The following is a 21,640-nucleotide window of genomic DNA, read 5'->3' on the forward strand; positions in this document are numbered from 1 at the left end:
TAGGAATAATTTTGTTTTGGACTCGCTCGACAGATTCTACTACTACTACTAATAATAATAATGCAACTTGCTTGATAGTCTTTGAAAATGCATGTGGTTTATTTGTCATGAGCCTTTGTTATGCTTTGGTAGAACTGTTCTTTTGTTTTTTTTGTATGTGTTGACAATAAATACTGATTGATGATAGCTGTTAAACGCTTGCCATCGATGGGTAATAAAAGCTAATTTGAATACGACGGTCCTTAATTTCATTATCACCACCACGTCACGAGAGTTCTGCTATCACTGCCCAGGAACCTAAGTAACCTCCCGCCTCATTTTGGAGCGAGACGCGAAAGAAGCGCTTGACGATTTCGCCAATTTCGCCTCGCAGCCCACGCTGGGCCGATTGCACCTGCGCCTCCATCGGCCCACGAGAGAGGGCGCCAGCGAACCAGTGGTGACGTCACGCGGGAGCGCGGCGCAGAGCATTGTGGGATGTCCAAGCCGTCCACAAAGCCAACAAGCCGGGAGGACGCGCCGAGGTACGTCGCAGCCGTCGCGGACGTCATGGAGTTATCGTCCGTGGGCGAGCGCGTGTTCGCCGCCGAATGCATCCAGAAGAAGCGCATACGAAAGGTGAGATCGCGTTTCTTGGCGTCTTCGCGCGGGCTCGCCGCGTTGGTAATCGTCCGTAGCCGAGCGCAGCGGACTACCGCTACGCGCCAAGCTACGTCGACACACGGCGGGCCGCTCTCATCGCAGCATTGCACCCGTGTTTTCACGTCGTTGCAGGGTCGAGCCGAGTATCTGGTCAAGTGGCGCGGATGGAGTCACAAGTGAGTAGACTAGGCCTGCTTTACCGCCTCATTCATCGCCCGTTCGTTTCGCGAACCGACGACGGGTCGCGGCGGCGACGGCCTGCTTGTCGCCTCCATGTTTATTTGTTGTCCTCCGTCGCCCGTTCTGGGGCGGCGGCGGTCACTGTAGGGCTCTCGTTCGGAGTCGCCCCGATCGCGATCGATGTCTCGGGGCTTGATGTGTGTCCGTTTTTTGCCGTCTAGATACAACACCTGGGAGCCCGAAGAGAACATTCTGGACGTTCGGCTACTGGAAGCCTTCGAGTCGAGGTACGCCGCCGTTTTGGATTCTAAGCAGCAGACGGGCAACATCGGTTGAGGGAGGGAGAGGAGGACGTAGGGGGCAGCATCCTCTCCTTCTTCCGACCGGTTTCAGTTTTTTTTTCTCTCTCCTTCGGTTTTTAATTTTTTTTTTTTTATTGGAGGCGCCTGGTAGGCCACTCTGTAGCGAGATGGCGCTGCTCTCTCTATCTCTTCGTGTTTGTTTGGCTAGGTTTTGGGTATTTTCGAAGGCGCACGATCTTTCTCTCCCTTCCGCGTAGAAGGTGGGAGAGGATGTTCTTACAAAGATGGCGCCGTCCGCTGATTCGCCAATCGCGGATTTGTCGCCCGCTAATGACTGCGACAGGTTTGAGGGAAGCTGTCCTTGCGATTCCCTCTTTGTGACGCCTGTCAAAAAAAGATTTTTTTTTCTTTTTTTGCGGAGGGGAGCGCGCTGTTGTCAGATCCGGCTTTGGGGACCGCTTCGTCCCGAGCTTTCCACGCCGGTAGACCAAAACGAAAAGATGCCCGGACGGTCTTTGAGAGCGCTCTTCCACAGATCTTGCAAACGCGTTGTGTAAGCGCCATTTCAAGGCAGTCGCGATATCTCTGTACAATTCGGCATTTCTCTTTTTCCGCAGCCAAAAGGATGTCGGTCCTGGGAAGCGCGGACAAAAGCCCAAGAAGGAGCGGAGTCACGTGAGTAGTCTTGGTTGTCTGGAGTTGGTCGGACTGTTTGTTTGTCACGGTGGCGGTACTTTCCGTCAGTTCTTGATGACACAGGATCATCGCTAGATTTTGCACAAGTAGTGTCTGTTCTGACATCCATCAAAATGCACAAAGATATTATTTGCATGTCTGGAGGGTGTGAAATGGCTGTCTGATTATTTGAACATCCCCATCAAAGTAGCAGATGCTCACTTTTGGTCGACCTTTTAGCTAATTTTGTAGTACAGCGTGTCCTCAAACAAGGTTTACAGGTTTTTTTTGCTGTGCAAAGAGAAACAATGCATTGCCAAACGCTCGTTCTTCGCCCAAATGTAGTGCTGGTGGTCCAAACCAGATAGCAAATTTTCGCATCTAACATTTGTCTTGCCGCCCAATTCACAAACCTCACTCCAATTGAGGAGCCCCTCCACTTCCTGGAAGAGGGCCGGCGCTGGCCAATCGCGATAACGGATCCGTCATCGCGATTGGCCAGCGCCGGCCCTCGCGCCTTCCTCGAGGAAGTGGAGGGGCCCCTTAATTGGAGTGAGGTTTGTGAATACGGCGGTTATTTGCAAGTTACAAGGGATTTTCTGAAAATTTCGATTGGAAGATAAGCCCCTTGTCGGTTACTGGTGCCATTCAGTTCCATGTACTCAAGGGCTTTGCTGGCTACCATATTCCCGTTGTAAATTTAGGAAACTCAAATCTTTCTAATAAGATAACGGGTAGTTCTCAAGTTCAAGTTCTATTTACCTCATAGACGTTCGTTCAAACATGTTATATAAAGGGAGAGAGCTGAAACTTTGTATCTGGTTCAGACCTCTATCGCTACATTTGGTTGGGGAAAGAGTTCTCGTCGATGCAAACCTTAAAATCCTGTAAAGGTGCCCTCCTCCGAGAGATTGCCCATGCCATTTCTCTGGCTAAATATCCGTAACATGAAAATTGCAAAACATCGCCTACTCCCCGTTTCCCATTGGACGTCATGCGATGTCCAACGGGGATCATCAATTGCGTGATCTGCAGTGCCTGTACGTGTGACAACCGGGTTCCCGTGACATGCTAGTTTGCAGCTTTCTGTTTTGTTTATTGTTTGCAATCTGCGTACGCCATGTCGGTTCTGTGGCACACAAATTTAGGCAGTTTCTGCGTGCTTATCGCACCATGAAATACAAATCTGCTGCATTCGCACTCTGCGGTGTCCTTTCCTGTGACACGGGAGATCAATTCCTGCGTGTTTATTTTGTTGTGAACCGATTATTTCAGGTGTCCGTTTCCTGCTGTATCAGTTGCCGTGTCAGGTGTTTTGTAGCGGGTACCCCTTGTGTTTATCATTGATTTTTGGTAAAGTTTTGCTGTCCCGTCTCTAAGTATTGCTCGCATCATGTTTTTGACCATTTACCTCTTCATTTTTGGTGGTCGCCGTTACGGGATTTCACAATAGTTTATTTGTGTAATTAGAAGGAAAGAAAAGGTAAATATTTTTATTTGGACACTTCATACATTGATTTCTGTTTTCTATGCAGAATATTGAACGATAAACAAAAGCAAACGTGACCGAACCCCTAGGAAGAGTCTCTTGCTTCCGATCGGCCATCGTTTCTAAGAACCCGAACTGAGCAGCGCCTACTTTAAAAGTCTCACTTTCAAGGCCCAGCTGCCATACCTTCAAAAGTTTAACTTATTACGGGATCGACGCGGCTTGTCGATTCCTTGGATGAGAGGAATAAGCACTTGTTCGTCGAAGAAGCTACTAATCTGCTGAAGGTATTGTGAACCTAACTTCACGACTACCTATTAGAGCTGCCTGGCCTGTATACCTGAGAACGACTTAAAGCCCAGAGGCCCTTGGACACATTCAACCGCATCGAGAACAGCAAGGCATCCGTAATGGGCGCCTACCATCCCAAGGTGCCGAAGATGTCCGCCAAGTTTTCCCGCAGGTGTCACCAAGTCAGATTTTTGTTTCTAGCAGACAGTCTTCTGGAAGCTTCTATTATGCTTCAGTCGGTACAGTTCGAGTATTTGTAGTGTACAATTTTCTGATGCCTTGTCTTGCTTGTTTTGGTATTCAAGGTTTCTTTCCCAGATCTCCGTATAACTTTGCATTTCTACATGCCTTTAGTGCCCGGTTGTGCATCTATCGTATGGTAATGATCAGTCGAGGCACTGCATCCGCTCGTTTCTCACGTGTCGTCTGTCAGCAGGACGTCAAAGTAGGCGAGCGCTGCCGTGTTAGGTCGCCTGCTAAGGTCAGCGGTCTCTGTGGTGTCCCTCGTCTCGAGAGAATTCAAAGAACTTCACTTTGACATTTGTTTGTGCCAGTGCGCATTGGCCACTCAAAAGTAACGACACTGTGGCATTTCTCGAGCGTCGCTCTCGTGTAATTGCTGTCTAGTGAACATAGAATCATTGTGCACCCACCCAAATACAGTCGCCACCGATTTTTCGGACGCCGATAATTCAAACTTGTTCAGTATTTCGGATCTATAGGAGGAACCGTGACCTATTAGAAAGAAATAATGAATATTCACGATCAATGTCTCGGACAGTTAGAAGGTTGTATATTTTGGACAAAGTCATCGCAAGCGATCGGCAAAAAACTCTACCGAGAAGCCTCCACTTTATATTTTATGTTGACTGCACATGGATCGGCTTGGTTTGGCAGCTCTACTTGAGTACTGCTGAGCCCTCTGCTAGGCAACGGTATGCTACGGCATTTTTTTTCTCTATGCGTTATTATAATCATCATCATTGTTGCCATTTTGCTTTGTTTTATTTTGGGACAACAATATAAACAAGCAGCATTGGTGTTTCACGTTGCAAAGCCGAGTGCCCCAGCGACACCGCAGAGTTAGTAGACGAGGAACCTTGTGCTTTGTAAGCTCACTGTTTTGACATCTTTAGCTTTCATTTGCATATACAATAACTTTTGGCCCACACCTGATGTTATAAGAAGATTTAAAACACCACAACACCATAGTACTGGCACTTTTCAGTAGAATGAGAGCAGGCACACTGTCCTTGCCCCGTTGCACAATAGACCTTTTGCGAAATCCCCCAAGCGCCCGGGCCCGCGCGCGAGGAATTGTGGGAGAGATTGTCCCTCGCCTGGCCGCTCTGCCTTGAGATCGCGTTGCCTTGTTGCTTGTCTCCTCTTAATCCTCTGTATTTCGATTCTATAACCTATTTTTATCTATTCCAGTGTATTTTTTATTGCTTGTAAGTGTTTCTGTTCTCTTCGGCGTGCAATATTTCTTGGATGTGCATAGTATTTGTGTCTTTATTTTGCCTTTTTCGACGGGAGTGCCGACGGACAACACGCCGCTTCGCGCGTCGTTCCCCGGGTGAGTACTACCGTTGCTACCGATTCCTCTCGCTCTGTTAGCTGTTCATTTTTGGTTCAATTTACCCACGTGCAGTCGAGAGGAGCCGTTTATGAACACCCATGCACATGTCATAAGGGTAGGCAGAGCTCTGAATCAACAATCGCGATGCGAGAGACGAGTGCGCTGTGATTTGTCTGCGCGCGCTCGCTCCGTTGACTCGCACTCTAGCGTATGCCTTCGAGTTCCGCTTACTTGGCCAAGATGCAGCACAATGCTTTGTCGTCACGAACCATTTGTCCGAATGTTTGCGAAGCTGAGGCATATGCAACGCTGCGGCGCCTGACAACTGCGCGCTGTGGCGCGTTGCAAACGCCGACAGCTCAATGTCGCGGCTTCAATGCGTCCATGGCATGCCTTCGTAATCTATCTGCTAAGCGGTTGTCAGTTGCCAACACCCTTTTTCAAGTGCAGAGATGTGTTGCCGCGAATCATTTGTTTGAATGCCTGCGAAGCCGTAACACCGTTCGTCATATCCAAAGCTGCAGTGCCTGACAAACTGCGCGCAGCGGTGCGAGCCCTTCTTAAAGGGACACTGACACCCCCCAAAATTTTTTTTTAATTTTTTGCCAGGCGCTTCATTATGGTGTCGGAGGACTACCCAATTAATATTTTGCAACAGAGTAGCGTATTTTTTTTAATAAAGCCAAAAGACGCAACTGCTCGAAACCGAAACCGAAACCCGACGGAGGTCGGAGAAGTGGAGAGAAGAGAATGAGTGGCGGAAGTCACGTGGCTACACTCGACCGTGTGTTTTTTTTTTTTTTTTTTGCTTTTTTTCGTAGCAGACGACATGCGGCGTACGGGAACTGTTCGCCGTGGGATTCTTTTGCAGTTATGTATGTTCCGCTCGTTGTTCTGTACTCCAAGATGAGTCGTTTTGTACATTGAGGAGTTGGAGATGAGTAGTGAGTGCCCGTGGTGAATTTTGATCGGCTCCGAAAAGAATGCACCCAAGATGTTGCGTGAAGAGCTGGCTCACATGTCCTGCGTCCGAAACAGAAGTGGCATTGTGCGACAGAGTTTCCGATACATCAACGGGATCGGGACCAATGGCTGGCTGCAATTCCTGTAGACCATTTACGGGCACCTCGGAAAGCGGACGCTACCTGATTTATATGCTCCTTGCGCATTTTGTGAAAAGTGATTACATTGAGTTCGCAGGTGTCAAAAAGGAAATCCCATACCATTTAATTCAGCGACGCGTCGTCCACAACATTTGTTTCTCATTTTTTTTTTTTTTTGTTTCTTCAGTAATAATTGTAAAAAAAGAAATGTAGACATCAAAAAATATTTTGAAAAAAAAAAAAAATTGGAGGGTTTCACGAGGGATCGAACCCGGTCCTACCGCGTGTGAAGCGGACGTCTTTCCCACTGAGCTACTGGGCGCATCGAAAGTAGGGGATCTCTTTCCTTAGTAACAATTCAGCCGATAAACTGTAAGTTGGAAAGTTTGCTGCCGATTTTCCTGTAGCAAAAGCACTCCCGGGTCGAAGTCGGGATGCACCACGCATTGGCGACATTCTCACCTAGTAAAGAAATCGTACGCGCACATATTCAACTCGAAGTAGACACGTCGCGCTTGACGTTTGCGCGAGCGATCTCTTCAGCCACAAGAAGGGAGCGACGGCTCGGCGACGTCTTCGTGCAAATCGGCTTGGTGGTCGGGCGTGTCGTACGGGATGAATACCAATTCTTTTGACCAGTCCCAAATTTCTCTTTTAAAGGCAGACAAAATTCGCCGGTACCCCGAACGACAGTTCGTCGTCCGCTGCCAACGCCGTCCCTGCGCGTCCCACGATACGCGAAACGACGCACGCACAGAATGCTTCCGGTTATCTGTGGAACTTTTTTTTCAATCAACGTATTTGCAGCTTTTTAGAAGCCACAAAAAATGGTTTTCATATTTTTTTCTATTTTTAATATAGAGTGTGTGCCTTCAGTGACCTACGACTTTGATTAAATTTGGTGGTCGCATCGATACCTAAGAAAACGGCCCGTGACCGCGGAAAAGAGAGTGAGCGAGACTCGAACCGGCCAGTTCTTGATCGGCGGTTTTCGGGCGGAAAGAAACCGAATTTCGAGCCGCAAATTCTGTTCTAGGTAGTTGAGCTCTCATATGTCACGTACAACTAAAAACTTCAGCGAACATAAATACCCTGTCAGTGTCCCTTTAAGGGGTGTCCAAACAGTACACTAGAAAACGCACAACTCCGACAAATCGATAAAATTGAAGCAGACGCTTCTATGGAAGCGTCCGCTTCAATTTTGATGATTTGTCGGAGTCGTGCGTTTTGTGGTGTCCTGTTTGGACACCCTTTAAGCGCCGTTGGCCCAACATCGCGGCTTGTATGCGCTTATGGTCTATATGCCTTCTTAATCTATCTGCTAAGCGGTTGTCAGTCGCAAACACCCTTTTTCAAGTGCAGAAATGTGCTGTAACCCAGGCAGTTATCTTGAAACTCTTAGTTCCTTCGATAATTTTATTTCTCTAGTCAAGATGTCAGCTCAAGGTATTTTATTTCATTAGGTCACCTTCAGGAGCAACATGCCCGGTGGTACAGTTTGCTGTGTACCAGGCTGTGCAAACAATACTGCCAGCGCACAGCATGTTTCCTGGTATCGCTTTCCAAAAGACAGCGTCCTGCAAAGCGGTTGGATGAAGACAGCTGCGTGCTGTTGTCAGGCACCGCAGCATTGGATATGCCGAACAGTGTTACGGCTTCGCAGGCATTCGGACAAATGATTCGCGGCAACACATCTCTGCACTTGAAAAAGGGCGTTGGCAACTGACAACAGCTTAGCAGATAGATTACGAAGGCATGCCATAGGCGCATTCAAGCTGCGACGTTGAGCCGTCGGCGTTTGCGAAAGGATCGCGCCACAGTGCGCAGTTGTCAGGCGCCGCAGCGTTGCATATGCCTCAGCTTCACAAACATTCGGACAAATGGTTCGTGGCGACAAAGCGGCACGCCGTATCTTGGTCAAGTAAGCGGAACTCGAAGGTATACGCTGCAGTGCGAGTCAACAGAGCGAGCGCACGCGATTCAATCACAGTGCACTCTGCTCTCGCGTCGCGATTGTTGATTCAGAACTCCGCTGACCTTTTTGACATGTGCGCGGGTGTTTATAAACAGCGCCTGTCGACTGCACGCGGGTCAAATGAACACCTCACAGCGCGATATGAATCGGTAGCAACGGTAGTACTCACCCGGGGAGCGACGCGCAAAGCGGTGTGTTGTCCGTCGGCACTCCTGTCGAAAAAGGCAAAATAAAGACAAATACTGTATACATACAAGAAATATTGCGTGCCGAAGAGAAACACTTAGAAGCAATAAAAAATACGCTGGCATAGATAAAAATAGGTAATAGAATCGCAACAAGGCAATGCGATCTCAAGGCAGAGCGGCCAGGCGAGGGACAATTTCTCCCACAATTCCTCGCGCGCGGGCCGGGGTGCGCGGGAGAATTTCAAATCGTTCATTCACTAGGATTAACAGGCTTATACAAATATATTTTCATGCGTCAGATTTTGCTTTCCTGGCATTTTAATGTGAAAGCATTAACTGTCCTATGGAGCGCAGCCGGCGTTGTCTGTAACCGAAAAAAACGGCACCTAGTCCCATTGGCTGCCTGTAACGGCACCTAAATGCCCATTGGCTGAGCGAAACCGCACCTATATGCAAGTCATCAAGCACGCCCGTTCAGAAATAAAACAAAAAAAAAGCACAGCAACACAGATGCTTCGTCATGGAAGCCGTGGGGGCGCTCAAGGTCAAAGCGGACGCGCCTCCGAAATGTAGCACAAAGAAAAGCACAACCATGCAGATGCATCGTCACGGAAGGCATGGAGCCGGCGGGGTTCGCTAAGCCTGCGTGCTGGGGGAGCGCCGCTTGTGATAAGAAGGCGTGGCGCGCTGCTTGTAGGATTGCGCTGCATGTGGGAATCCTTTCGCATTCCTAAACGTAAGCAGTCTTAAGTGTCTCTGTCGAATTTTGGTTTTTTCTATCAGCGTTATAATGAATTGCTTTTATCTTAAAGGTGTTGTCTAACAGCCAGAAGCCTGAGCTCGTAGCTTTCTTTACCTTTGGCAGTTTCTCCTGCTGAGAAAGAGTTTGAGCAGCCGAGGTTCCTCTTGGGCAAAGAGCTCGCTCTTGTCGCCTAGTAGTGGCGTTGCCATTCTGGTAGATTTATATGAGAAAAGAATGAGAAGCCAATATTTAGACGAAGCAGTACTCTGTCCAAAAGAAAAGCAGAATAGTGCAAAACGCATGAACACGTTATATCAGCAGTTTCTTTTTGAGTAGAAATAAGTCGACACCATAAAACTATTATTTATGGCGCATGTGGTGCTCGATTCATGGGAAAGGGGGCTCGCAGCCGCGGGATAGGGGTGCTTGCGGGCCGCCTACCAGAGAGTCGCGGGCCGCATGCGGCTCGAGTGCCATGTATTTGAGACCCCTGGTTTAGACTGACAGCTGTGCTGCTTATGCAATAATATGACAATGCCAATCGATTGACATTGCGCCAATTGTGCGTCATACGGTGATTTGATATTGAAATGGCATTGCACTTGTTTAGCAATTTTCCCGCCAAATTTAGTGAGGAAACTGAATTTGTCTGTAGGTCCCGTGACGTCAGGTCTCATGACCCCAATTTTCCCACCAAATTTAGTGAGGAAACTGAATCGTGCATAGGTCAGGCAACATAAATTTTTGCACGAAATTTATCAAGGAAACTGACAGCGTTTACGGTCCGGCCTTCGAAAAGCTGAGGAACGGGCCACTAAGAGCTGTCGCTGTAAAGCGAGGGAAGCCTGCCTTTTGTTAGGTTTGTCCCCTTGTCATAACATTAAAGGACCATGGAACGAATTTTGGGCCGGGATAAATGAATTTAGATTTGGATTTTACTAATAGCATATCATTTAGTGGGCCAAGAGAAAGATGGTAGAAAGTCAGAAGCCAGTTTTCGGTATGAAAGTTTGATAACTTGGCAGACTATTTCGTACCTTCTTCCCTTCGAATGCCCTCTGCTTTTCATTGTGATACATCCACAATACCCAAAACATGTCACCCGGCCCCAACGCACATCACACGACATCCGACCTCACTTATTTCTTTGACTCCTAAGCTGACAGTGCGGTGGGAGTTATGCGCTTGCCGGACCAATCGGCCGCCTCCCTATCATCACCTAACCCCATTCTCTGCGCATAGGTATGCATGAGGGAGCGTCATCGGGTGGAAAAAGTGTGGCTGGCCCAACAAGTTCATAGCTTCCACAGCACTGTCAGCTTAGGGGTGAACTTAGTGGAAAAAGCAACTTTTGTCCAAATTTTGAGTGACGGGATGATCTTTTAGGGGAAGGACGGCGGTGTCCGGGTACGCAAACGAGGGTTCGAACAAGAGGGGAGTTCCTCCTTTCCCTCTTCTTGAACTGTTTGGTACGCTACACGATTTGTAAGCCGAGGAGGAAAGCTAAGGAGGAAAAAAGTTAAAAACTCGTTTCATGGCCCCTTGAATTAGACATTGATTGTCATTACCAGCATCACCATTCTTAGTCCAGTTTCATAATCTGTGTACTACGGATGTTAAAATTCCTTCGCGTTCACGTTTATATTGTCCTTGGTGTACTGCATTGTATCTATAGCTTATGGTCAGCATCAGTTCTATCATTCTCGTTAGTCTTCTGACCTGTCAGAACATGTGCAGGTTTCCATGCAATTTGAGTTATTCCTGGTTAGTTTTCTGGGTCCCAATTATTGTGCACTGTCATAATTTGCCAAATATTAGATTTACAAATAAAGTGGAATATATTTATCTATCTTACATTATTTTTAATGTTTACTCTAACTTTCAGTTTTCCATTTAAGTGCTTATCTCCTCCTGCGGCGGTTTTAACTGCCAGCAGAGATACCGCATTCGCCGGCAGACTGGCCCGGGCTTGTGCGGCCGCTGGAAATTCTAGAGATCTTGTTTTTGCTGAGTCTCCCTTGACCCCCAAATTTGGGGTGAAATCATTGTCCCTTTCAGAGACTCTATAGTTGTTAACATGTTAAGACTTCAGGAGAAACTCCTTGCACCTCTTTTCATTTTGGTGGAGCAGACGTTGGGGAGGAGACACCTCCTCTTTGGCGTTCGCTCTGCTCATCTGGAAAGGGGTTGGATGAGTTTCTCCTGAACTCTTAACATGTCACATCCATGTCCCAGCAATCTTTGGACACAACAAATCCAGCTAGGCTGGCAATATTCTTCGACCTTGATGTGGCCGGATTTTGACCCTTGAGACCATAAGTTCTTAGGCTTGGTTCCTTGAAACCTCCAAGAATTCTCAAGGAGGTTCTGCGAGTTCCCAAATTCCCTCGACCATTCAGGCAGCTAAACAAAGTGTTCTCGCAAAAGCAAATTGTTGTGTGTATGTTTTTACAGCCGTAAGTTTGTCTGCCTTTGTGGCGTCTGGTGTCTCAGCTGTAGATGAGCAATTTAGCCAGTGCGGTACAACAGCTAGCCTGGGGTCTTTAACGTGCACCATGCAGTAGGGATACATGACCGCACGCCAGTACGGTGCTCATCCAGATTGGAACGGGCAGGGGTGGGGTTTGAACCCAGGATCCTGGGTTCTGCAGCGCGAGGTTTTGCTCCACATGCTCCGAGCTGGTGTGCGCTAGCCCACTCAGCCATTGTTCCCCCAAACGTTCTGCCACTTTAAGCAGTATTTTACGTCTGAGCAGTCCACTGATGCGTATCAATATGTCAAATGTCCCTAGTATGTGCATTATTCTTCACAAGGTTTGTGGGATTCTGCATTACCTTATTGGCTTCAGTGCCAGAACCAGATGAGTTCCTCGCCTCTGCCATTAAAAAAAAAATTAAAATGCCGAGTTTTTTTTTTTTTTTTTTATTGATGCACCCTAGGGTGCCTTCATGTGCGCTTTGCTTTGGGTGGTGGCATCTCGCCATTTTGTCCCACACTTTTATTTTTATTTTTTGTTCAGAAGCGCGTGAAAGAGCGTGTCCCTGCGCGCGTTTGTGGCGCTGACTGTGCTATGGCGACATTTTGTTTTCGTCGATTTCTTTGTATTTTCCCCATGAGCGCGTGCTGTCGGCATCGGCTACTACAAAGGGTGGCATCACCCTAAACAGAAGGACATTGAGGCACCCTAACGCACCCTTTTTGTTTGAGAATCATGTTTATTTCCTGCAACTGAAAACACAAGCATCGTGCACTTCCATCGAACCCGAAATGCAGTTCCAGCTTTTATTGTGCAGTCAAAAGAAATCTCTTGTCCCGAATAACATTTTGGATCTGCGTAAATGGGGAGCAACACGTGAACATTGGTGTCCGCCCACGCTGCCTCAGCCCAAGCTGTCCCACGATTTAGCCCACCTCGGTGGCTTAAAAAGCGCCAGCTGCAGATCCGAGTTCAGTGCCGGCTGAGGTGCCCACAGTCTGACGAAGGGTTACTGCAAAGAAGGCAAGATTTCGGTTGCCCGTGAAAACATCCCCTGGTGGTTTCAAGTGATCCTTAGTCTTTCGCTGATGCATGCCAGACGCCCTTCGTCGGTTTGGCGTGCAAAGACCCCGAATTTCACTGGCACAATAGACCCTTTTCGAAAGTCCATAGCGCAACGTCGGTGGTCCCCATTTCTTGGCGTGAAGCATGCGATTGTATCCGAGTCGTCGCCGTACACTGGTGTGGCACACTTTTTGCGTGCGAGCCGGGCCAAGTACATGCGAGCACTGACCCAGCCCTCGTGTCAAATATATGCTCGGCATATGTGCCCGGACAATGGTGGAATTAGATAACTAGTGCAGCGACAACTATACTCCGTTTCACCTTATGTTGTACCACAGCGAAAGCTAGAATCGCGGGCTCATAGCATTGGCAGCTGCCCTTAACGCACGAGAGCTTATGCCGCCAAGATGTGCCCAGAGCAAGGAGCTCGCGCTTGTAGCCTTTCCTGCGGTACATCATAAGGTGAAACAGAGTATAGGTGGCGTACGCTTTTGAAAAGGGGTCTATTCTTGTGCCGAGAAGTGACAAATCGCTGGCAATCACCGTTAACCTTGCTGCATCCTCAAAACAGCTTGCGGCATGCTGTTGTGCCGCCCTATACAAGAATTTGCACTCGCGAATTTAGTGGGTATGCGGGACGCCGCTATCTCGGGAATTGCCATTGCATGGTTGGTTTCTGCTTCTACTTGTCTTGGCTTCATCCCTTTCCCAACTTTTTGTACCTTGCAAGAGCCACAAAACTTTACTTGGAATCGAGTTTGGGTACCTGCACGGTTGTTTTTATTTTTTTTTTGTACACATTAGACTGCGGTTGCAGCAAAGAAGTTTGTTTTCATTGCTGCAGATTCAGAGTGTGGCTCAATCTTTTGTTCTAAGGTGCCTTATTTTGAACCGAGACAGATTTTCTTTTAACCTGATGTGTGGCAGGCATACATAGTCATGTGTGCATTGGGGGAAAACAGAAACAGTTCTTTCTGCATTCTTTCTTTTTTTTGTTGTTTTTTTTGCATTTTGCTCGGCGAGGGAAGGAGGGTGGTCTTTCGGCGACACATTAGTTGAAATTTTCGTGGGGTACCGGCCCCCGCCGTCTATCGTAAGATGCAGATTGTATCGCTCGTACGTTCTTACGACACTCCGTACGTCAGGCGGCTTACTCTTTTTGTCTCGGCTCCACGGGCATCCCTTTTGTGACGTGGCCATGGGCGTACTGCGCTCAGTGTGTTGTCTTCCTCTCTGACCTCTCGCAGAGCCAGGCTGAGTCTCAAGATGCCAAGCACGACTCCAGCAAGGGCAAGAGCGAGGACGACACCTCCAACGACGGCGTGGGCACGCCCCACTCAAAGGGCGCTCCGTCGGACTCAGCTGCTACGCCGTCGCCCTCCCGGAGTCTGCATCCAATCTCCTCTCCGCGTCCCTCGGCCGCGGAGGAACGGGACGTGGCGGCGAGGGTAGCGTCCCCCGCGACGTCGCCGCCCAAAACACCGCAGTCCTCCGCGACAGCGACCCACTCCCATCCACAGTCCGAGCCAAAGGCGGCCAGTCCCCCGTCGAAGCCCCCGGTCCCTCCGGCAACTGCCGCAGATTCCAAGTCCACTCACAGTCCGTCGGAGAAGGAGAAGAAGGATCCGCCAAGGAACGTCAAGCCAATCGTTCCAGACGTTGCGAGGTCCGAGACTGTGGCGGCCTTGAAGCAGCCGGAGCCGTCGAAAACTGCGATGCCGAAGCTGGCGGCGGAACAACCCGTCGCCCCACGACCGGCTCCGCCAACTCCCGCGGAGCCGCCGCGAAAACTGGAGGGCACGCCGGGGGGGAAGCGGAAAGCGGACACTCCGAAGCCGCTCCTGGGATCGGCACCCGTGCCGCAGTATCAGCCGGCCGCCGCGATCGGTCAGCCGCCGAACAAGGTGCCAAAACCGGCTCCGAAATTTGAGGCACCGCAGCGCCACGCGGCGCCTGCGCCGCCGTTCGTGAACGGGTCTCCTGCGACCGTGCGGCCCACCGCTCCTGGGAGCGCAGCCCGGCTGCCTACGTCTTTCAAGCCGATCACGCCGCGGCCCCCAATCGCAAGCGTCGCGTCGCAGCCACCGTCCAATCACCACCACGGCCACTCCCACCTGGCGGTGCCGCCCGTGGCGGCGCGCCTGGGAACGGGTCACCATGGAGCCGCGACCGCGGCCAGAATCGCGAGGCCGCCTCACCTGCCGTCTCCGCCGGTCTCCATGGCAACCCCGCCCAATGGCGCGCCGCCCGTCGCGGTTGCTGCCGCGGTGACTCCGCAGCCTCCGCCGCCGCTCGTCAACGGCAAGCCAGCGTCGCCGCACGGTGCCGCCAACCACAGCGACCAGGAGAACCACGGCGTGGCGCACACGGCGAACGCGCCGCCAGCCAACGTCCCGACGAAGGCGGTGAACGGGACGGCGCCGCTTCCGCCGGCGGCCTCCCTGCTGCAGCCCAAAAGTCTCAACGTGGCACTGCCGAGCGAGCCGGAGGTTCCGTCGGCTCCGCTGGCGGCCATCCCGGACTTCTGGCAGAAGCAGAGTCCGGTGGTGGATCAGATCTTCATCACGGACGTGACGGCCAACCTGGTGACGGTGACGGTGCGGGAGTGCCGGACGCAGGCAGGGTTCTTCCGGGACCGGGGCGACGAGCAGGCCCCCAAGGACATAAAGTGACGCCGCGGAGGGTGGGGGGTAATTTAAGACGGCTGCGAAGGGCGGGTCGAGGGTGCAGCATCACTGTGGTCCAAGTTCGTTTGGGCTTTTTTAGGTGCCCGGTGTACAGAGATAGCAATATGAAAGGGAATACCGTCAAACTGTGCAGTTTAAATGCACAAAGTCGGATCTGCGAGTGGGTTTTCTGTTTTTGGGTCGGGCCTTGTTCTTGCCAAGCTTTAGGTGCACATGTGACACCACCATTACTTTGGTTTGCAGGAGGCAGGCGACAGTAACGTTACTAGGTCAAAGTCGGTCGTCAAGCCCGCAGAACGCCTGGCACCTTTTCGTGCTGTGTCTGGTCGGCTATCAGTCAAGGCCATACGGACGGAAGGGTCGGAGCCTGTAGAACATTGGAGCTGTTGAGAGCAATTCTATTCTGGTTTTTATGGTGAACATAAAATTTGCACAAAAACGGGATTCAACGGCAGTCTTTCTTCATTGCCCATGTGCTTGATGCCACGCCGCTGGTGGCCGTAGGACCGCCATCTCTCCGTACCTGCTCGCGTGTAGACACCAGAGGTGAACCGTTTTGAAATGACGCTCTCCCGTGGAGCTTGCCGACCAATCGATCTAAGAACGCTGGGCGGCAGTGCTGGAGACTGCTCTTGCCGCCCTTTACCCTTCGTTCGCAGAGCAGCAGCGAGGATCTCACATGTGCAGAAGGACTGAAGTTCCCTCCGTGCACCATGGCAGCGGCAGAATAGCCAAACTGGTCGATTGAATTGGTCCATTGTGCGCCATATTTGGATTTTCAACACTTCCCTACAAAAATTGGTTCTTCATTTTTGTTTATCCAGCTTTTCCTGCTACTTTCATGCTTTCCTAAAAATTAGAGGCAACTACCTCGGAGTGATATTTTGTAACTTTGTAACTGCCCTTGTGTCTTAGTAAAGTTCTATGGCCACTGTGGAGCTGCACCCTTGGAACCTTGGGCAAATGTGCGAAGCACAGCTTGGTGCCCGCGTCGGAGCAATGTGAACGGGTTGAAGAGGCAAACGACGGTATCCTGTGATGAGCAACTTCCGCATTTGGTCTCTGTTCTAATCCAGCAAGGAAATGAAAAAGATGCTTTGACTTGTTGACAGGCATAAGATCGCCATAAATTCCTCGGAATTTTTGTGTTTTTTTTTTTCGTTGATGGAAAGTTGGATGTGTAGAGTGGATCGTTTCTTTTATTTCGGATATTTTTTTGTGAAAGCATCTGTGTGATGGGGGAATTGGATTACAACGTAGGGGTGTGTGAATGTGTGTATGGAAAGTGCACTGTGGCATGTTTATTTGTTTTTCTTCCTGGCCAACTTCACCTATCTGTGTTTCATTGCTAACTCTGCTTGTGCACGTAGTTTAAGGGGTTTAGGTGAAGTGTTTTGTTGTTTTTTTTGGTGTTGAAGGCGTGGGGGGGCTAGCTAATATATTCTCTTGTTTTCTTATTTTTGTTTGTGATACCGGATACGAAAATGCAGTACCTGTTATATAATTTAATCCTTTATGTTCGCTGCTTCGCAGTTCTTGTCTGCTGTTTAAGGTACTCGCCTAAGGGGGCGCTTTGCATGAGGCAGCTTAAACATTCTATCGTGCTATGTACCTGTTGGTGGCACCTGATTCAATGTATAGAACAACATAGTTGTATCAATTGAAACCCAGTTTTCGTTAGATTCTTGTAAGCAAGGCTTATTATTTCGGACATGTGACACGCACTAAACGGTGCCAGTAGTTGCCAGATGTACAGTTGCACCCAGTGATGCTGACGATGTGCTTGCTTTGCGACATGCCACAGTACAAAGCAGAGAGATTTTTGTTAATAAAATGTGTACATACCTATACTTCTGGAATTGGTATTTTGGCTTCTTTGGTATGCACTGCTGTTGGTGCAGTAGTATTGAATGCTTGCCTGTGTGAGTAGTTTTTAACTCCTGTTCAAAAGTGACTTGTCATTTCAGGAACTGCATCTTAGATAGAGCAAGGGTTAAGAAACCCTGACTCCTTTTAATAAGTGGTTATATTTAGACAAAAACAAAAAAGAGGATGCTTCTGAGAAATTATGCCCACCAGTGTTGCAGAGTTGCCACTCCGGAGTTGCAATGATTTCGGAATCGTTCCGCATTTTTGCGGCTTCGGAATGGAATGGGAATGGAATGGTAGCAGCACTGGGTGCGATAGAATAGGAATGGGCTCGGTTCTTATGTAGGGATGCTGCGAACCACCCTAGGTTCGAATTCGAAAGTTTTTGAACCAAACTGGAGGTTCGAATTCGAAGGAGTTCGATATTTTCGACCGTACCAAGGTTTGAATTCGTAGAGTTCGCAACTTTAGACCACCGTGGAGTTTTAAATTCGAAAAGTTCGAAGCTTTTACGGTTTCTAAAAGTTTGGGTTCGATTATTTTGAATATTTTTATACTTGAGGCTGGAGAAATGAAAAGATTTCGAACTTTGCTAGCTTGAGATTCGCAAATTTTGAATTTCCTGGGATTTGGAGTTTGAAATTTTGAAGATTTCGAATTTCTTTGAATCTAAAGTTAAAAGATTTCGAATTTTAAAGACCTGAAATTTGAATGTTTCAATTTTTTATAGACACAAAGTGTGAAAAATCCGAAGATTTCAAATTACTTTCTACAGTTTGAAGATTTCGATTCTCTTTTAGGGCTAAATTAAAAAAAAAAAAAAACGAAGATTTCGAATTTCTTTCAAGTCCAAGTGCGCAAAGTTTAAAAGTATACTACAATGAAATTTTGGCACTTATTTTATGGTCTATATGTGTTCAAAGGAGCGGTATCACATCGAACACACCAATGTCTTCTTGAAAAAGTCGGGAAAAGGAATTTTAAAACGAATTAAACGATTAGCAAAGAGCACCTGGTGGATGTCGCTAACACCTCGCTTGTAATGCCCGTCTAGGAACCTTGACAGCTAGTGACGGTGAGTGTCTCGTTTCCGGCCACGACGAGAGAAGAGGGGAAGGAGGACCTCCTGTCTTCCCGAGAATCCCTTTTGTGTGCTCCAGAAGTACAGTCTAAGCTCATTACAACAGACAAATGGATATAACACCGATTTGTGAAATTCAGTTGGTTTTCCTCTACATGCCATTAACTCCACTTTATATCTGCACACAACATATTTCTTTTACAACAGATTGAAATCTTGGTCAAAATCAAGGTCTGTTATAACGAGCTTAGGCTGTAGTTCTTGTCCCCCTAGAAGATTATAAAAGACTAACCCCTCACTCAAAATTAATACGAAAGCAGCCGCTTCGGTGGCTGGAACGACTAGGCCATCCCCTCGACGTCAGCCTCGCCATAGCTTTGCTCGTCCCGAGACGACCTACGTCACGATTGCGTCAGATGTCACGTGCTTTAAGCTGGGCCTTTTCCGAGCACTTGCTAGAGTGGGCCGTTTATAACAAAAAATACAGCCACGAGGCTCAAAATACAAACGTGCGATTGTCATTTACGGATATTGTGGATCATATTCAACCTATTTTTGAACAAGACGGATATATTTCAAATTTCGTAGAAGTATCCCTTTAAAGCCCGGTTTTCGTGTTCCTCCACAGTTTCAGTTTAAAATAACGTTTTCACGATGTCAGGTTTAGAAAAGTTTGGGTGTGATATTCAGATTGTGCAAAGTTGGGTCAGGCAATTAAATGAGACGACGAGTGTCTCGAATGTACTGGAATACTTGCCGGTGTAGAGTGACATGTGACCATATATCAGTAATTGTGACCGCCAACCCGGGGGGGTCTTTACCGTGCATCACGGAGTGATCACACAAACGCTCTGTTTTACGGTACTCATCCAGTTCGAAACGGCCAGGTGCAGGCAGGTGGTTAAGGCTCAAAAAAACTTTGAAGCGATCTGGCAAACTGCCTCTCTATTCCCTTGCACACTGGTAGTAATCCGATCGAACGCCGCCCAAGCGACGCTGGCATATAGTAAGTTTAGTTTGTAATTGCTCTGGAGGTTCATTTTCCAGCGAAAAGCACAGAAGCCAACACAATTCGAGGTCGAGCAGCGTTCTACCATACCAGTGGCGTCGGAAGAGGAAAAATGGGGGGGGGAGCTCGAGTCTCCCCCCTCCCCCCCAGATATTTCGAACTGTTAGACAAAATACGGGGAAAGAGGGCGTGGTCGAACTTATTTTAATCTGAAATTATTTATGCATATACATAGCTACTGTCGCTCTTTACTGCATAAAACATCACATAGATGGTCATTGTTGGAAACTCGTTGTCAGAAGGCACTACTCGTCACATGCTTAGTGGTTCGGAAGTTCAAAGCGATGTCTTTCCAACCTAAATAACTGTGCCATTAGTTTAAAAAAAAAAAATAACAACAATACATGTGGGAATGAAAAGCTAGAGGCAAAAAAAAAACTATCAAGATCCTGCCGAAAGTGTTGTATTCCTGCATATTCAGAGGCTCAGAGCTTCGAAACAAGTTTCTCCTACCAAAACATGTACAGGCTGGAAGAAACAAGTCCCAGAAACCTAAACGAGAAAAAAAAAATGGCTTTTTTTTAATGACATGCTGAACTTGAACAATATTAGAAATCTTCCCCCATGAGTTAATTTATTCCTCAACCTGCAAAAACAATCAATACATTATTTCGTATTTTGCAGATGGCAATGTTATGTTCTGTCTGTGGTTTTAATTTAAATGCGATACCTCAAACAATTTAGACGAAAAAGATGACCAAGTTTAGGGCATAATTGCCCATAGGTACACGTTTGGACATTTCTTTGAAACTCATCTTGAATAACAATAATCATATCTTAAAACGACACTTACCTCGGATATACATAAATCATTCTTAAAAAGTTTTTAACACCTCTATCGTAAAAGCTTCGGCTATAGCGCGCTTAACATATGGCAGAAATGACGATTGTCAAAAACTTGTCGTCCTTCCTCGCTCCTTTGGGAATTTATTTATTTAAAACTAAGCATGCCAGAACATTGAAATAAACGACATTGTCTTTCGCAAGGAATGCGGCACCGCATGTAAAAATTCGACAAACAAAAGTTACGCATGTACTTCACTGCTTGAATCCAAATAAAACTGCCCGCCGGTCTTTTGAAGTTCAACGAACTTCTAACTTTTACCCTAAAAGTTTGAAGTTCGTCGAACTTTTGATTTTTCAGGATTCAAAAGTTCGAAACTTTTCAAACTCTCTAGATAAGTAAGTTCGAAAATTATTGAATTTCCTAGCATAGGAAGTTCGAAAAGCTTAGAACTTTTTAGTGCAATAAATTCGAAAGTTCGACAAGCATCGAATTTTGCAGCTTAATACGTTGGAAAGGATCAAACGTTTTAGCGTAATAAGTTAGAAGGTTCGAAAAACATTGCATTTCTGACCATGCAAAGTTCAAAATTTCGAAAATCGTCGAACTTCTTAGTTTAACAAGTTCGAAAATTCGAAATCTTTCGAACCGCTAGATTTCATCACCGAACCTTCAGTTCGAAAAAAGTTCGCGGCATTCCTATTCTTATGCGAGCTGTGTCAATTTTCATCTAGGGCCTACGGGCTGATGGCGCAATCGCTAGCGCATGGTAAGTGGCTCTTGAAACAGCATCATTGCACTGGAGGTGACTGACGCCTTCATTGTCTCACTGGCTTACGCTCCTTCAAGGATGAAAATGGCGCACCCTCCGTGAGGCAACCAAACGGTAGACAGACAAGGTGTCGTTGGCACTGCGAGATGCGACAAAGCGTCTGTTGTAATCATACGTGATTAGCATACAGTGTATCAAACCGAACATTGGAGCAAAACCGTTATTTTTAACCGAACCGGAACAAAAGTAACCGATATCAAACATTCGATATTGAAGCGGAACGGAACCGTAATCTCGTTTGGCAGTTACCAGTTCATTGGAAATGGTTCGGCGTAATAAAATGTAAGCCGCACCACCTTCTTGGGGGTAGCAGTGCAAAGTCATAAATATTCCTGACAGTAGCATCAGCAGCTCAGATTTGCCTAAACAAATGCCTGCAACGACATGGAAACAGCTCGGTAGTAATGAAACGAAATTAAGTATACTTCTTCACATCTAATAATGAAACAAGTACATTTCTTGTCTATGTGCAGCGCGAATTGGCGTCAGTGTGGAGGCGTACACTTCTATAGTTTGCTTTGGCTTACAATGAACCGCAAAAAATGCTACGAGCCACCGGAGCCAATTTGTAGCTTGGAGGACATTGCATGCCCTTCCGTTTAGGCGAAGC

At 47.7% G+C, this 21,640-nt stretch overlaps 1 protein-coding gene across 1 annotated transcript; it reads left to right on the plus strand.

Moving 5' to 3' along the window:
- Nucleotides 1-379: 379 nt before the first annotated feature.
- Nucleotides 380-17,245, plus strand: LOC8039371 (vegetative cell wall protein gp1). The gene is made up of 5 exons (XM_029977594.4): nt 380-618; nt 775-818; nt 1,044-1,109; nt 1,742-1,799; nt 13,956-17,245. The coding sequence occupies exons 1-5, from the start codon at nt 478-480 to the stop codon at nt 15,378-15,380; spliced, it is 1,734 nt and encodes a 577-aa protein (XP_029833454.4). The 5' UTR covers nt 380-477; the 3' UTR covers nt 15,381-17,245.
- Nucleotides 17,246-21,640: the final 4,395 nt, after the last annotated feature.

Source organism: Ixodes scapularis, unplaced genomic scaffold (genome assembly GCF_016920785.2).
Source record: "Ixodes scapularis isolate PalLabHiFi unplaced genomic scaffold, ASM1692078v2 PGA_scaffold6__148_contigs__length_123643588, whole genome shotgun sequence".
NCBI lineage: Eukaryota > Metazoa > Arthropoda > Arachnida > Ixodida > Ixodidae > Ixodes > Ixodes scapularis.

Coding starts and splice junctions, on each gene's coding strand:
- LOC8039371 (XM_029977594.4), top strand. CDS start 478: ATGTCCAAGCCGTCCACAAAGCCAACAAGCCGGGAGGACGCGCCGAGG. Junction 1,110..1,741: donor CTGGAAGCCTTCGAGTCGAG/GTACGCCGCCGT, acceptor CTTTTTCCGCAG/CCAAAAGGATGTCGGTCCTG. Junction 1,800..13,955: donor CCAAGAAGGAGCGGAGTCAC/GTGAGTAGTCTT, acceptor GACCTCTCGCAG/AGCCAGGCTGAGTCTCAAGA.